The sequence below is a fragment of the Scophthalmus maximus genome, chromosome 5, assembly GCF_022379125.1.
Source record: "Scophthalmus maximus strain ysfricsl-2021 chromosome 5, ASM2237912v1, whole genome shotgun sequence".
Classification (NCBI taxonomy): Eukaryota; Metazoa; Chordata; class Actinopteri; order Pleuronectiformes; family Scophthalmidae; genus Scophthalmus; species Scophthalmus maximus.
In genome coordinates this window covers 5648606-5665455 of record NC_061519.1, presented here as the reverse complement: position 1 = coordinate 5665455, position 16850 = coordinate 5648606, and the positions used below count along the sequence as shown (strand labels likewise).

At 45.2% G+C, this 16850-nt stretch overlaps 1 protein-coding gene across 2 annotated transcripts in view; it reads right to left on the bottom strand.

Annotated features, from left to right (window-relative positions):
- Positions 1-1106: 1106 nt before the first annotated feature.
- The window catches only part of LOC118311381 (retinoic acid receptor beta-like), a 137355-nt gene continuing 121611 nt past the window's right edge, over positions 1107-16850 (bottom strand). For both annotated transcript variants that reach the window (XM_035635207.2, XM_035635209.2), the window contains 4 exons: positions 14744-14920; positions 10854-11058; positions 8438-8596; positions 1107-8052 (listed from right to left, as the gene is read on the bottom strand). In XM_035635207.2, the coding sequence (XP_035491100.2) occupies positions 7721-8052; positions 8438-8596; positions 10854-11058; positions 14744-14920 (873 nt within the window). In that variant the 3' untranslated portion in view covers positions 1107-7720. The remainder of the gene's footprint in view (positions 8053-8437; positions 8597-10853; positions 11059-14743; positions 14921-16850) is intronic.

Genomic DNA, 16850 nt, shown 5'->3' with positions numbered 1-16850 from the left:
ACTTATTAGTGTCAGGCGGGCGTCACTCATAACAATAGTCTACCACCAAGACAGAGCACATGGATGAAATTTAAAGGGAAAATTGATTAAACTTTGCCTAACACAAGCACCAGCAATGTGAACGTTTGATGCCAAAGGTACTCAGAGGTCGCCGGGGACATTGAACGCCACCATGGTCGAACACGAAAACTGAGCTAATCACTCCTCCGCCTCTTTGTGTTATACTCACCCTCTTTGAAACTATTACTAACTTTCAAAAAGGAAAGGCTTATGTGGAAGAGGAAAGAAAAAGTTGGGCACTAAGTGGCGGTGACATTGAAGTTGTGCGACCTTGTAGTTTGTGTATAGCCTGGCAGTAGCCTTCTGGAGATTGTAATTGGGCTTCAAAAATTATGAAGCAGTCTTCATTAGTGAAGATAATCTTTCAGAACAATAAGTATCATACACTTGTGTTTGTCAGAGTGGATTTTCTGCAGTAATCCAAAAATGGGCTTATTGTCAAGGGAACCAGGGTGATGCCAACTTTTGTGTTGGCCTACAAAAATGCAGCATCTCTTCAGCAAGCTCACTTTAAAGCTGCAATAATAGATTATTCGGCTTCTTGTGGACAAGCTGTGAACACTTCGCTGCCATGCTTCATGTCAATCAAACTCATTGGCATTGGCTTTGTAGCTGCTAACCGACTGCTGATTGATACTGGCCAGGTCTACACGGGTTCGTCAGGACCTTGTCACTGTTAAAAGCTGCTCGCTACTGTTGGAAACCAAGCTGGTCGTGAAAACCAAAAAGTAAATTAAAACAAAAAAACAAAACAATCTGAAGGACACTAACATGCTCCTTAGCAAATTCATGCTCCCCTAAGAAATGAATGCATTTGATTTTGCCCATTTAATGGGCTTATTCTATCACGACCAATTTTGGCCGTATTATTGGTATGGCAACGGTATATTTCCCTATTCGAATTATGATATACGCTGTATGAGTCATTCAGAATACACTGCTGGAGCTGCCACATATTACAACTAGAAATTCACTGTATGCCAAGATTCTTGTGGCTCTAATAAGGTGACGACGGGGTGCTGGGTTTAGGGAACACAAAACAAGTATTTTAAAATAAATATATTTTATTACTTTGCCAGGACAGTTCATGGTAAAGTTAAACAGTATATGAACATAAAAAGCATATGTTAATGTACAAACAGACAATATTTAAAATGGAGAGCGGAAACAGGTCGAAGCTCGAACATCAGAGCAGCTACTGAGGTCAGGCTCAACCTACGAAGGCCGGCAGCAGGGGCTGATGGGAAAGATCCGCATCAGTCGCCGTCACTTCCACCCTCTAACGCCCAGTACAATGTGACCATCATGTCTCATATTAACACAACTATACAACACTGCATATGACTGGTGGCGAGGTCCTCTGTAAGCGACTGGAAAAGAAAGGCGACCATGGACAGTTTATGATGTCGGCCAAAACCACCTTCAGGGTGGACAACAACAGAGCTACTGTTAATGATTGATGCTGGTTCACAGTCATGGGTTTCTCGCTCCTGGTTTCATCTAGGGTTGGACTGGCATGTGAGACTGATACTCTAGATGAGATAATATTGGTCAGACCGTAACACAACACCCTCCTCCTACTTGTAATCTGAGTCATATAAATTGCAAATGCATGATAAGTGTCGACAAACTCAAGGCTGAATGGCTGCGAACCACAGTTGGTGGTTTCATGGAAATGAAATATTAACTACAAATCGGTCAGTTCACCTAATGGGGATACCACAAAAAAAAAACGTGTCCCAATAAAAAAAGGAAATTTAGGTTGACACAGAAAAAGTGGACATTGTCCTGGTCTTGGGCTTTTCTGTTGTAGTGTCCTGTCATCCAAATACTTCCCAACTGTAGTATTCCTGTGGGGGGAAAGTATTTGTAATTTCCAGGCTTTCAAATCCTCTTATTTAAAGGGCCAGTTCCATCTTCAGCTAATATAGTATATCCCCTTGTTGTTATGGCCAACGTGTTAGAAAAGAATTGCCTGTCTACACATTCGGCAAACATGGAGACACATTAGCATTCATTTGGAGACACACGTTTCCTGTCCGCCTCCAAAACAGACGCTTCTGTTTGTCGCGCTGTGAGATGGCTGTTAACTTGTCCAGGGCGGCTAACGTTTCCAGAACGTTCCGCTGAGCACAGCTGCTTGCTGCAGCTCGGAGGGATGTGGATGAGAGCAGCGAGACTGAAGCTTAACAGTTGAGTTGCAAGTCAAAATAAAAAAGAAACAAGGGACTGAAAGAGGCTTAATGGCTCCAAAGAACTGTGGAGTCGGGTGATAACCTTTGACATTACACACAGCATGAACTATTATTAATATATAAAATATGCAGTAGTGCAGCTTTGATATATTCCTGGTTGGAGTCGGTTGTCTGCTGTCTGACTATCTGAACAGTTCCTTGGACTTATTATTATTGGCATACAGTATGCTATTAATTACAGCTGAGTAAATCGGATCCTGTTGGTTTTTCGAAGCACTTATTCACGTACTCAGTCAACCCCTAGTTCATTAGTTGTCCTGTTAACCAAATTGCTGTCGACTGATTGGGTTTGATTGATTGACGACAGCTGATTGGCTTCCTGTCAGGGGTGGGGGTTGGGGGGGGGGGGGGGGGGTATGGAGCAGCTCTGTTGTTTGACATGGAACAGAACGTACCAACGTTGTCAGGTGCTGAGGTGACTTGGTTGTCCGTTCCTCTTTCTCGTAGGTGCGTGAGTCGTGTGGCCCACGACCTGGACGACCAGATCAGACCAGCAAGATCCAGTTCCTCCTCCTCTTGTTTTGTCTTCCTTTCTTCACACGTTGATGTGAGGGAGTGATCCCAAGGACAAATAACAGAGTGTCTTTTCCCTCAGAGCTGCCAAATGAAATGCAAAGCACACACCATTTATGAAACATCTCTGCAGTGAGCTAGATATTAAAGTATTACAGTTACGTCGGTACAACATTCAACAGAAACGAACAAGAGTAATTCAGCATTGTGGAGTTGTTTCCTAAAGGAACAGATAACAGCTCCTGCTGTGTCCGGGCGCCTGGCGGCACACCGGACGCGTCAGAGGTGGATGTGGACATTCGTCGGCTGTGAAGTTTTTCCGTCTTCAAAAAGAAAAAAGAAAAAAGCACCTAGACACCTCCCTACATCTCTCACCAGGAGAGCAAGACAGAACATCCAGGAGCACAATTTCCTATGTTACATTGAGATAGAATGAATCATTCCTTAACACTGCATATCATTCTTCTGACAGATTCCATGACATTATTCACATTCAACCTCGCTAAAGACAAACATACGAAAAAAACTGGAACAGCTCTGGTTTCCCTTATGATATGTATTTCCGGGCAGGCATGGAATCCAGGTGGGTTTTTGTTATCTGCTGCCGAGACCCAGATTGACTCATCTAGGCCCCGCGACACTTTCATAAGGAGTTTATCTCAGCAAAGATTTTGAGGCATATAGGACAAGTACATGTATGTGAGTATATTTGTGCCAAAAGCAGGTGCCACAGTAAAATTTGGATTTGAGAAAGATTTTGAATTTGCATTTGTATCTAAGGAACCAAATGTCATCAAACTTAATTATCATCATTATCTCAACAAGATCTAAACATGTAACAAAAGGTAGATCTATTTCTCTTAGTCATTGGCATAGATGAGAAGTCTTATAAGTGCTAATATTCATGGAGAAGTTGAACAAGAGTTGAACATCTATAGTTCCATGACCACTTCTTATGCCGCCCAATGCTGAAGAGCTGTCAAACGATTTTCATTGTTCTCTGTGCACAATGACAATAAAGATCTGTCTATCTAGCAACAGCATCTAAGCAAATTCTATCTGCTGATGAGGAGGGTTTGATATGGTCAAAAACAATTAACTTTCCTCTGTAAATGTAGGACTCTAAGGTTAAATTATAAAGAATAATCCACATTTGTAAATATCTAAATTAAACGCAAAAGAGCGCTCAATGAATTGCCCTATCAGCATGGTTTAGGTCAGCTTGTTTACATTTTGATCTGAAAGTTTATTTGATATAGTTGATATGAGTTGATATACAGCTTTAGATGACAAAATACAGATTCAGATTAACCAAACCCGGATTCCTGCTGGCACAAATATCTGCTTATTACCTTCATATATCAAAAAAAAAAAAAGTCCATTTAGCACCCCAATTTAAACTGAGGCTATCTATCTATTGTGTATTCATCTATACCTACTTACTGCATCATCTTTAAAAGAAGAAACACATTTTTTTCTGAAAGCGGTGTGAGAGTATTCCCATTGCAGCTCTAATATCCATGCTCTTTGAGATGTCAAACTTTTAGGATTGATTAGTTTAAAGTTGGACTTTGCCCCTTGGCTGTGGATGAGCGGGGGGCGTCTGTTGGCTCGCACCCTTGTAAGTTTGAGTGCTACAGCCACGTTTGACAGATTCAACATGTTTTTAAGTGCTACAGTCAGTTTGTCCCCTGTGCTCTACAGGATATCAGTGTGAATGGAGCCGTTGATCCGGCCAGCGGGGACAGCAGCATAGTGAGAGATCTGCGTCCACCTGAGTGGCTATAATGGAGCTTAGCTCTCGTTGTTCAGCTGTGAAGCGGCATTCAAGGATCATCTTTTCATTTCAGTGGGACCACCTCATCTGACACCCCACACCGCCTATGACATTAAGGGCTCAGTTGGATCTAGTGTCCAAAGAGAAGCTGTCCTGGACTGCACCTCTCACGGCGGTGGACGGTCATCTCCTTTTGCATCCCCCCCATAATGCTTACACTGTCAAGTCTGAAAGTCTAAGGCGGATGTCGGGAGCGGATTTTTGCTTTCTAAAATGATTGTACAATCTTCCCGACCCATGCAGCTCAGTCATCAGTGTGTGTTGAGGCTTGCATTGGCCATATACGTTTCGCTGCTTCAAACAAGACACTTCTGAAAGGGTAGAGAAGGAGAAGGAGTGGTAGGTTGCGGAGCCCTGCTTGTAAGGCCATAACAGAGCCCATGAGTGTTTGCAGAGCCCAGTTGGGAGTTCATGCTGCTGATGATAGATACACACTCATAAGGTTGACATTCAGGCAATCTTTTTTCGTGGGAAAAGGCGAAGCTGCCATTGGCTGTGACTGCAGTGGCAGCTTGAGCACAAAACCTAGCATTGCTAGGGGCTGAAGGAAAACCATGGTGTATTCCTTGAAAAGGACTAAAATAGGTCCAAACGGCAAGAGACACAAGCAGTCAGACCGTCAGGTAGGTGGTGAACAATCCAACAGTTCAGCGAGATTATGAGGCTCAAGTGAGCGTGCTGAACCCTGTAGTCTGTCCGCAATCTATGATTAATGTTCAGGATGCACAGTTTTAGTTTTCTCTTCCTAAAGGTGACTATGATTTTGTGCTTCTCGTCGTATCTGAACCAATTTCCGCAATGTTGCAGCATTCCAAGATTTTGGCGGCGAACTTGGTGAGTACAGCTTTGTGAAGTTATTATAAACAATGTAGCAGGCGCTAAAACTAGTTCCATTGGTTGAAACTTTGGTTCATTACATTATTGGGTCTTCTTTTTGTAGCTTTAGGTGATTCCTATCAGTAATAACGACATATTATATTCATCTCAATAATTGCTAAAATTAGGGAATTGTGCAACACTATTAAAAAGAAGCCAGATTTTAAAAAGAACTACAAGTTAGATCAGGACACAGACTTTAAACACAAACCCTGGTTGGGTGTTTGGAAGTGAAAGTAAAAAACATTCCGTTCCACTAATAAAGTGGTTTAGATAATGTGGCTAAGTTGTTGGCTTGTTTGCAGCTGGCCTGATCATCGGACTGCTCATGTTTCTTGCATTGTCCGGCTTCAATCGCAGTGACTTTCTGTGTTCTCGGATCTCAGCAATCACTCTGTCGAGTATAATATTGGCATAACCCAAAAAAAGACAAATTGTAATAGAACTGAGTGATGTGGGACTACGAAACCTTCAGACGAGGAGTTAGCACATGCATTCTAGCTCAAATGCAATAACCCAGTCACATCGGTGAGCAGTATAATGTTGGTGTCATTGATACCACTGAGTCAGACTTATTAACTCCTATTTGTGCCACCTTTACATTTTGTTTTACCACTCACCATAATCCCACACTACTCGGCTCTTGCAAGATATGAATATAGCCTCCCTTTAAACCCGACTAGAGAAACTGAATGTTGTCCCTGCTTGCTATCGGGAGAACAACAAAAATGTTCCACTATGGAGCATTGACAAAACATCCAAAAAGATCTTTTTTTCCCCAATGATCTATTTTCACCTTTCATCTTTTCGTTGCTGTGACAACATTTGTATTCCTTTGCATTCTCTCATGAATTAGTTTCCCTGGCGATGAGCTATTTTTCTGTACTTGTGCAATTTCCCCTGAACAAGGAAATCATGCTGGAGGAAATCCGATTAGTTGAGACTAAATAGCATGTAGCTTAATGCGAAGCCAGACCTTTTCCTCATACATTCGGTGAACACGGCGAGGCCACTAATAATAAGCATGACGCCTTAGGGAAACTGATAGTGTGGCACGACCCCCGGCTTTTTACACCCCTGACCAACCGTGTTTAAAGTTGAATCATGGTCCAGCAGAGGTATAGGGCATCCAATGCGATCGCAGCCTGTTGCAGAAAAATCTCTGGCATCTATCAACAACCTAATTTGCCCAATTTGTTTTGACAATGAGGTAAACTGATTTACTGAGGAGATACAGCCACCAAATGAGTTAATTTCATAGACAATTTTAAATCTAATCTGGTACGTCAGCTCTCCGCCGTTCATTCCGAGACTGGAAAGTTAAACAGACGCAGTCAATCTGATGAGTGTGTGTCAAAGGCTTTTGCTGTCGTGCTTCCCTCTTGGGAGGAAGCAGATGCACAGACCTCGGCTGTCGATGTGGAGAGAAGCTTCGCATTCTGGCGGTGTGGATGAACACTTATTCATGTAGCGACATGAACTATTAAGTGTTTTAAAAGACCAAAAGTTTTTTTTTAAATATAGGAACAAATATAAAATATTAGACTTCCATAAGGTCTATATGCAATAACATTCTAGACAACTTTTTGAAGGACTTACAATAAGTCCCTCTTTAAACCTTGATGTATCGCCTCAAAGACAATAATTAAGACAATGAAAAAAGCACCACACAATTCATCATAGAAACAGAGATCTCACCATACAATGGTATGTACAATGTGGGTATGCCAACAGCATGAGAGAGGAAAAGAGATGAGGGCAGATTAGGAAAGAAAGAGAGAGGGGGGGGAGTAAAACCGCTTATCCAACTCATGTCATGCAGATAAGAAGTTACACAGGAGACCTGAGGAGAATCATCTCTGGCAGTTTGCAAGGGCCACGCCCTTCCTGTCACAGTCCCAGAGACCCCGTTCCAAATTAAGAGCTCAGCTCACAATTATACACAAAGCGCTGATCCTTTGAGGCCTCCGTGTTGACGTTTCCTTTTGAGGAGGGAGTTTGAGGGGAATGGGAGAAGAAGGATATAAAGATAACATAATACCAAGCATCGGAGAGTCGGGGCAGAGAGGTTATGGGGGGGGGGGGGGGGGGGTTGTTGACCACCCCTTGCCTAGCTTTGCTTTTTTTTGTGCAAAGAAATGTCAGAGTGAGTCTGGGAGGCACCTGTGGGTGCACCCTCCTAGGGCTCGTCACTGGGAGGTGTGGTATCAGCCTCGTCGTCGGTCAAGGACCCCGGCGACTCCTGGGCAGTCGTGTCCTCTCTGGGGCTGTCCGTGGTGCTGGGGCTGGCCCCTGCCTCTGCCCCTGCCTCTGCCCCTGCCTCTGCCTCTGCCTCTGCCCCTGCCCCTGCCCCTGCCTCTGCCTCGGCCTCGGCCTCTGCCCCTGCCCCGGCTGAAGTGCTGTTGCTGCCGCTCTGGCTGTCTTGGCCCTCTGAATTTTCCAGCATCTCCTGGATGAGCGGTGGCATGCAACCAGGGATCTCCATCTTCAGGGAGATGACCCGCTCCGCTCCTGCAAGACAAAGATGAGGGTGGGACAAAATGGGGCGTCAACGTTCTTTCTTGACCTGGGAAAAATGGAGCTTGAAAAAAGACATTCAAGTGAATTCAGGGTCCACTTCAACTACATCTCATGTGGTCTTCAGGGTGGGTGACACGCTCACGTTACGCGTGACGACATTATACAATCACAAGCTCATCGCATGTGGGGAGGCACCAGGAGGCTATTTGTTGGCTCTACTCACCAGCAACCTCGCAGCCGGTCGGCCTCCACGGGCTGAGTGCTTAGGTGCAAACGGGGGTATGTCAGTGCGTGCAGGCGAACGTGGATGCCTCCTGCTAAGTTTAACTGCAGCAACCTGGTGAAGTGTAAGTGTGAGGTGGCGCATCCCTCTCACCTTTCGCACTGATGCTGCGCAGGTCTGTGATCTTCATCAGGGTTTTGGGGAACATGTGCGGTTTGCTGGGCCGACGCTTCCTCACGTAGATCTTGAGAGCTTCCAGGAGTGGCTCCTGGAGCTGGTCCACCTTGGAGGGCTCCTCCAGGTCCTGACGATCTGACGCACGCACACACACACGCACACGCACACGCACACACACACACACACACACACACACACACACACACACAAATCAAGTCAGACTTGAGGCTCAGCTGTGACAAAACCATGCTTTATCCACTGTAGACAAACTAGAGGCTAATACATGTATCACAGCATGAGGCCCGCTTTGATTAAGACGGAAGAGTTGATCTCATTATGTCAGCTCATTTGCTGCGGAGGAAATTTCGCCACGATGGTTACAATTAGATAAGTTGTGCGGAGCGCTCATTTGAATCCTTTATTCTGACTGGCTGTGTTCGGCTCCGATAACTGTGAGGTTTAAAGGCAAAGCTGCTCAGCAGATGTGGTATTCAAGGCCGCGCATCTGTCCAGAGACCACTCCCCTGCACACTGTGATTATCAGGAGGACTCAGTGGTCGAACGCACCAGAGACACTGCATCAAATCCCCCATCCAAAGAATGTTTGGGACTTTTTTAGCTGGTAGATGCCTTATCCCAGTGAGAGTTCTTGTACATTGCATATTTAGCGTGTCAGTGTCTTTTATTAAGCTTTATTGTGTATAATACTCTAGTGAGTAGAACCAACAGAGCCGATGAACAAGTTGCACAATAACAACCTTCCTTCAAGGTTGTTAGAATCCTCTTATTCCAGACATCGGTGTCACCAGGCCTGGGGCGGCACTATTCCATCAAATCAATTCATTCTAGAAATCTATCTTAACATAACTATCTTTGGAAACTGTTGGACTCCTCTAGAATTCAAATGATGGGTTTCACATTTTTCCAGTTGATCTTAAAAAATTACTCTCATGCCCACATGTATAGCACCGTGTTCCCTCTAACTGCTATTGAAAGAAAATATATGGACAAGAAGAATTCCAGATTAACCACGAGTCACTTGTTGAGCAAAGATGCCAAACGTTTGCTCGTTCCAGCATCTCCAACATGAAGACCTGCAGCTTCTGCCTGTGTCACGTGGCTGTGAAGTGGATTGCGTGAATTTCTCTGACATACAGACTCAATCATCAATTAACTTCGGAAAAAATGCATGTCACTCTGGGTTCTCGGACTGCACCATTAGGCCTCAGGGGGGCAGTGTGCGCACTGAAATCATCGCCGCTCAGTCAAGGTGCGTGATCACAGACGCAATCAGAGGTGTCTCACACTCTCCTTGGATTATGCAAGAGGCTGCAATATTTGCAGAGGCTCTGGGGAGTGATTATATAAATATATATTGTTGAATGAAAACCGAGAAGCCAAGGAGCTGATGAAAATGACGGGTAGAGGGGAGCGTGGTAATTAGGACAGACGCTGTGTGACTTTCAGTGGACATTCAGTGAAACGTTGTGTGTGTGTGTGTGTGTGTGTGTGTGTGTGTGTGTGTGTGAGGGCGATAGAGACTTGTGTGTTAATGTGCATGTAGCCACATGAGGGCATTAGTTATGCCTCAGGTATCTTTGTGGGGGGGGGGGGGGGGGCAGTTCAAACATTCCACCCAGCTAACTGGTGCTGCTGGGACATACCTGCGCGTCATCCCTCTCCCCTCTCCCCTTCCCATGTTTGCCCGTCACAATAGTGCTGCCTCACTGATAGCAACCTGCGGTCGACCTGGTTTCCGACCCAGGCGGAGGCTGGCTGACTCTCACCCCCAGAGCAATTCATGCGTCACTCCTTGCTTTTTTTGGGGGGGGGGGGGAACTGTGGCCACTGTCGCTGTTGCTTTAAAGGCGTTACACCGTTTACATGTTAAAATGTGTTTTTGGTGATCGGGTTGCTCTCGGATACAGCGGGGCCACATGAAAGAACAGGAATAGATGCACCTACCACTGAGTGTTGATTGTGAGCCGATTGTCCCGCCCACAACGTCATGTCTCACAAATTATAGTTACATGGCAGTTATCTAAACTTCAGGTAACAGTAGTGAGTCAAACCCTTGAGCGCATTTAAAACTAGGTAAATGTGTGTTTTACTTCTCATGAGTTCAACTTGACATATGTAAGGGAAAAAGACATGTGATTTCTTATTAAAGAAAGATCTGCAGTCTTACTTAAAATGTATTTGCAGACGTTAGTAACTGTCACCGTTCAACCGACACAATACATGCAACATGTGATAATGGGTTTCAAGTATTGCTTAGAAACCAGACCTTATATATATATATAGTATAATATACCTATTCCTCTCTCTGTGAGTCCTATTCTTATCTTGTCCTTCCTTCCCTCACCCCCCTCCCTCCCCACATTCTGCCCACCTCCAGAGATGAGACAGATGGCGCTGAGGAGGCCCGTCTCCGTGTCGTCCATCTCGATGGGCAGCAGCTGGTTGGCAAAAGTGAACACCAAGTCAGTGAGAGGGCCGAAGCCTGCGTTGTGCATCTGCGTCCGGTTGAGGGTCAGCCCATCCGAGAAGGTCATGGTGTCCTGGTCCGGGGTGTACCTCGTACAGATGCGCAGGATCTGACGGTGAGGGAAGAAGCCGGAGAGGGGATTTAGTGGAAACTTAGAATGACTTCAAGTTATAGGGTCCACCTATAGACGTGGAGTAGCAGCTCGTTTAAAACATCTTAACTGCAAACACTGACATGGACTGTTTTGTTCACTTTCACTATTGTCAATGAGAAAGAAAAGCTTCCATATTAAAGCATTAGCCATTATGTGGGTTGAGGACTTAGCAAAGCTAAAAAGAACAAATATTGGACACAAACCGCACATCAGAATGAATCAAATGTTACTCTTTGTCTTGTTTGCAGCCTGTTCTGCTGCCCCCAAGTGGCCAAATGAAATACATCCATGCAACTTTGAACGACCTCGGCCTTTCATAACAACAACATCAAAAATAAAAACGTAACATATACAAAGAAAACCAAACTGCCAGCACATCACTAACAGCAACAACCTTCTCACAGTCTCTTAAGAGTCGGACTGTACGTGAGAAGTCTGAACCAAGTTTCCCTGGAAGAGCAGCAGAGACAACAGGCACGGCCAAAACAATGACCTCCACACACTCAAAGACAAATAACCTCTGGGTCTCCCTGCTGCACTGCAGTGTGTGTGTGTGTGTGTGTGTGTGTGTGTGTGTGTGTGTGTGTGTGTGTGTGCATGCGCAGGCCTGGCCAGCCGGTGTGAGTGCCGCCAGTAGCCATGTTTTATTCTGTTTCATGTTGCAGACAGGCCTGCCACTCACTGTCAGAAGCATCCCACTCAAATAGCTTCAAAGGTTGTGTAGGCTTCACATCCACCGTCAGTTGCTTCATTAGGTGCACACACACACACACGCACACACACTGTTTGATCTCTGCTGTGACACTCCCTCACCCAGCCCCTGTGCACGATACCTACGCCCTTCACCACAGCAATGTGCTGGTGAACGGATGCCGATGGCCGAGCGGGAGCCAGACAGTCAGACAGCACAGCCGGCCTTCAACTTCTCACCTCTGTTTCTCTGGGAATCCCACTGCTTAGTCGCATCAGGTAAGTGTGACTTTGTCCACGACAACTCTTTTGTTAACATGGCACTGCCACGGAAACTAAACACAAATACACACACGAACCATTCCTCATTGTCATCGGCATTCATTTATCCAGCACATGTCCGGATGTTGTTAAGCCACCTTGCATTCACGCCTCACATTAATATGCAGCTTCATGCATTAATCATAGACTTCGCATACCACCCCCAAAATGCAGAGCATCCTGTACATCACGTCCTCCTTTATAGTTCATCGTCTTTTAAAGATGCATATACCAGGCTGCTGGGCAAACTTACCACTTTCTATTTATGAATTGTATTTAACGATATTCTTGATGATTAATAAGTAATGTATGTATGTGTGCAGGTTGGCTTACGACTACTTTGTGAGGAATCACACTAACACCGGGTACTTCCGCCCTCTGTTCTCAAAACAGCCTCAGTTCGTCGGGATTCCACAAAATGTTGGAACGTTTCATGTTGACATGACTGCATCACATCCTTTCTGCAGAGCCGTCACCTGCACATTCATGCTGCCAAGCTCCTGTTCTACCACATCCCATGCTCTGTGACACGGAGCATTATTAGGCCAAAGTCCCAATTCGAGGATGGTCAATTGTGGAAGGGCAACAATACTCAGACAGGCGGTGGCTTTTGAACCCTCATTGGTGCCATTCCCCACACCATCACACAACCAGGCTGGACTTTTGACAAAAGGCTGCTTGGCTCCTTGGATTCACGCTAAATTGTGACTCTACCATCAGCACAAATCCAGATTCATCAGGTCAGGCTACGTTTTTCAGTGAGTCAGTGTCCACTGCAGCCCCATGTTTCTGTTCTTGTCTGACAGGAGTGGAACCTGACGTGGTCTCTGACCGTCCACTTCAAGTTTGGTGTGGTTATCTGAGTAACTGTAGCCTTTCTGTTATGTACAACCGGTCTGACCGCTCTTCTCTGACCTCTCCTATCAACACGGTGCGTCCGTCCACCAGGAGATCAGCAGTTTCCGAATGACCAGCCCGCCTGGCGCCGAGTCAGGCCACGTCTTTTTATTCATCATTCTGATGTGAACATCAACTGAAGCTCCTGACCTGCATCTGCATGATTTTATCCATTACAACCGCTGCCACGTGATTGTCTGAGTGGATAAATGGATAACTATTTGACCATTAATCGATCGGTCGAGAGGCAGAGAGAGAGAGAGAGAGCAATCATTCATCATTGTGCGTGACTGCAGAAAGCATTTGCTATGCCATCTTTACCAGGCAGTTTGTGCTATCCCAGAGGTGTAGAGGTGTTGAGATGTAACAGTATTGACGGCAAAGTCATGTTTCAAATTGAAACATTCAATTGCACGCCATCCAATAAGTTTTCATTCACGCACACACACACACATACACACACACAAACACACACACACACACACTCCCCATATCAGCCAAGCGTGCAGAAGAAGAGAGACAGAAGAGGCAGAGTGACAGCCATTTTGCCTTTCTCCATCTCATTACTGTGGATACATTAGTACAGTACATTGCTCCTGAATAACAAACATTTACCCGCTGGCAGCCGGCAGGCTCTGCAGACATTTCTGCATCTGTGCTCTGTAAAGAGCCTCATTAACAAATGCAGTGTGAGTGACTGGCCCATATTGAAAAAAAAACCGCAGGCAACTGCCCCCCCCCCCCCCCCCAAAAAAAGAAAAAGATTAGGGGCTGATCTAACCTAACTGTCTTATCCAACCTCCGCTGCGAACAGCTACTCCACATGATGAAATGAATTGACTGGCCTGATCAATTAATCAGATCTTCCCGACTCTCATCTTCCAGCTGAGGAGGTCGTCCAATGAGCTATGAGGACTGGTCCAAAGGGAGCTGTGCTTAGTGTTAAACCCACTTGAGATCTGATTCTCACCACAGTTACTAGATTCTTACAAACTGAGGAACAAGGAAAAGGAAAATAAATATTACAATATACGGAAGCAGATGACTCCCTATTCGCCAAAGAGGTGCGTTTATATAACTGTGCCGCCAGGAGCAGTTCTAGCGAGGTTTTTAGCTCATTACTGAATATTTTAGGAGTTTACTCTTGTACTGAAGAAACATCTGAACTGTGCAACTTGCAGCAACTCTGTCAAAGAGAAACTAGTTCACAGCACGACTACTGATACAGATGAAATGGTGAAAGGGACAGTGTCTGGGACACTGTGTCTGGAACATGTTTTTTTCCTGGTTTTTTTCGAAAAGGGAAATTCAGGTGGCCATCAAACATCGCAGTGACTGCGCACTGTAAGTGTTGATTTACTTGTTTATTGACATTTATTGCCACATCGAGTCACAATACTGTCAAAACTTGACCATGAAATACTCCTGAAGCCATTTGCTAAAAGCCTCCTCGCGTGAGATATAGGCCACGTGCCATTAGCCAGTTTAACCCAAGTGGCAACACACCACGACGTCGCCCGTTGGTTGGTGAGCCAATCGAGCACAGTCTTGTATGCAACTTGACTGATTTTTGACTTTATATGACTTTGATATGGAAACGTGAGAGCTTGAGTGTTGTTTGTCCACCAGTTATACTGAACTATCTTTTCTATCTATTTTTACATTATTACAACAGAGGGACTAGTAACATTTCGCGGACGTTCCTCCCCGGCATAAAAGAATTGACACTCACCAAAATGTCCAGGCAGGCGGCTTTCAGGAGCGTGATCTGGTCCGCGATGGTCAGCCCCGTGAAGCCAGGCACTCGTTTGGCAAATTCCACGATCTTGATAATGCACTTGGTGGCCAGCTCACTGAATTTGTCCCACAGGCCCAGGTCGAGCCTCACGCGGTGGTCTGCACTCGAGTTCTGTAACGCACACACACACACACACACAAACACACACACACACACACAGGCAAACACACACAAACAGAGAATAAGCTGTCAGCCGAAGAGGCAGCCACTTTCGTCATTGCACAGACTGTTGCTAATGATCTCCTCAGTGCACCCTCTTCACTCTGCTCCACATGTGTCACAGTTACCTACAGTAAATAGGCTCCATAAGACCAGAGCTCTCAAAAGCACAGGCAGGAGTGTTGTTGTGAATTCGCTGAGCTGAGCCAAGCCGGGCGGCCGGGCCCTGCAATAATGAGCGTAACAGTGCCAGTGGGATGCTTATGCAATGATGGGATGCAGAAGCAGATCTGTGACAGGTAGCGCAGGGCGGTTTGAAGCCCGAGCTGCCATTAATACAGCGACACCGTCCGGAACATACACAGACAATAGAGGGAAGCAGGGCGGGGGAAAGCAAGGGAACAATAAAGACATAGCTGATCGCAATGTGCAGAAAGAGGAGAAAGTGGACGTAGATGTCCTGTAAGAGATCGGGAAAGAAACAATGAGAGGGAATAATAGATGAGAGTTAAGTTTGGGTGAGCATTTGCTCAAGAGAGGGGATGTTTAATCTATGGGGAGATTGATGTGTCGGTTTGTGGATTTATTGTCGTAATTATAGAGAAATCACATCACAGGTTGCGTTTTCTCTCGTAAAATGAGTCAATGAGCTGAATTAGCTGAATGAGACCATACCTTGTTTCTGTTTATTCCCTACGTCAGCAAAGAAAGACCCTCCGCAACTGTCGACAGTCTTAGTTTTAAAGGAATAACTCTGTCACTTTGGATCTGACAAATGACAACAGGGCGAAAACCCGCTGACAGATTGTAAACGAGCCACAGCTCAAGAAAAATGATCTACCACAGTGTGACTGACAGAGAGAGGACCTGAAATGATAGTAGTAACCTGTAATGTTGTGTGCACAACTGTGGTCCGTCTGACAGGAGGTTTTTCCCAAAACTCACTGGACACTCTGAATTCAGCGGGTCCTGACGGGCGCCTGGGTCTGGTTAAAGTTTGTCCGTGTTAATGCGCGTCGAGCCGAAGTCTAAATAATACAATAAACGATGTCTGAACTCCATTTATCTGCTTCGGTTCAGAGCCCTGGTGTTGTGGATGCTGGCTCACACTGTCACGGTCTACTAGGACACTTAAAACAGAACAAAGCCATTGTGCAGATTATTAGTAACATCTGCAAGATGCAAGAAAATGTCTTCCCACTAAAGTCATGTCAATGTCAGTTGTGTGCACCACAAATGAACAGCTGGTGGTGCTCGTTTTCCAGTCAATCATACAACGTCATTTAAAGGGCCACAAACAAACCACAGTCAAACATTCTGTAATCAGACAGACAAAAGCAAGTCTCTGTGTGGACGTCCATATACTGTATCAAACTATTTTTAACTATTTTTGTGAGGATTTGTCCGCACCACAGCGATACAAGGTCACCATGCGTCCTCCAAGCGAGTTAGCAGTATGATAAAAACAACTGCAGTGTGCATGGCGTCCATGTGCAGCAGGATTGAGGCCTCTTCACAGATCTGACTTTCTTGTGACTGAGTCTTGAATACAATTATCTTTTATAGTAATGATAAAAAATAATAATGACAGAAATGAACTTCTTACAGGAGAAGCACTTACATTATCTTATTCTCTAGACCGAAAAACACGCTGCATCATGTCTCCCATTTTCACATCAGCTTTTGAAGAATCATAGAACTATAGCCTCAGGTCTTGGTTTACAGAGTTTGGGTCCTAAATTGTCATTGCTTGCATGTTTCTGTCCCCATTGGACTTCTTTTCGCGATGCCACTGTGCTCCCACAACACCAGAAGACGGCACCCTGATTGTGGAGTGGTTACATCCCTGGTGAGACTAAAACTCTTGTCTAAATGCTGTTTT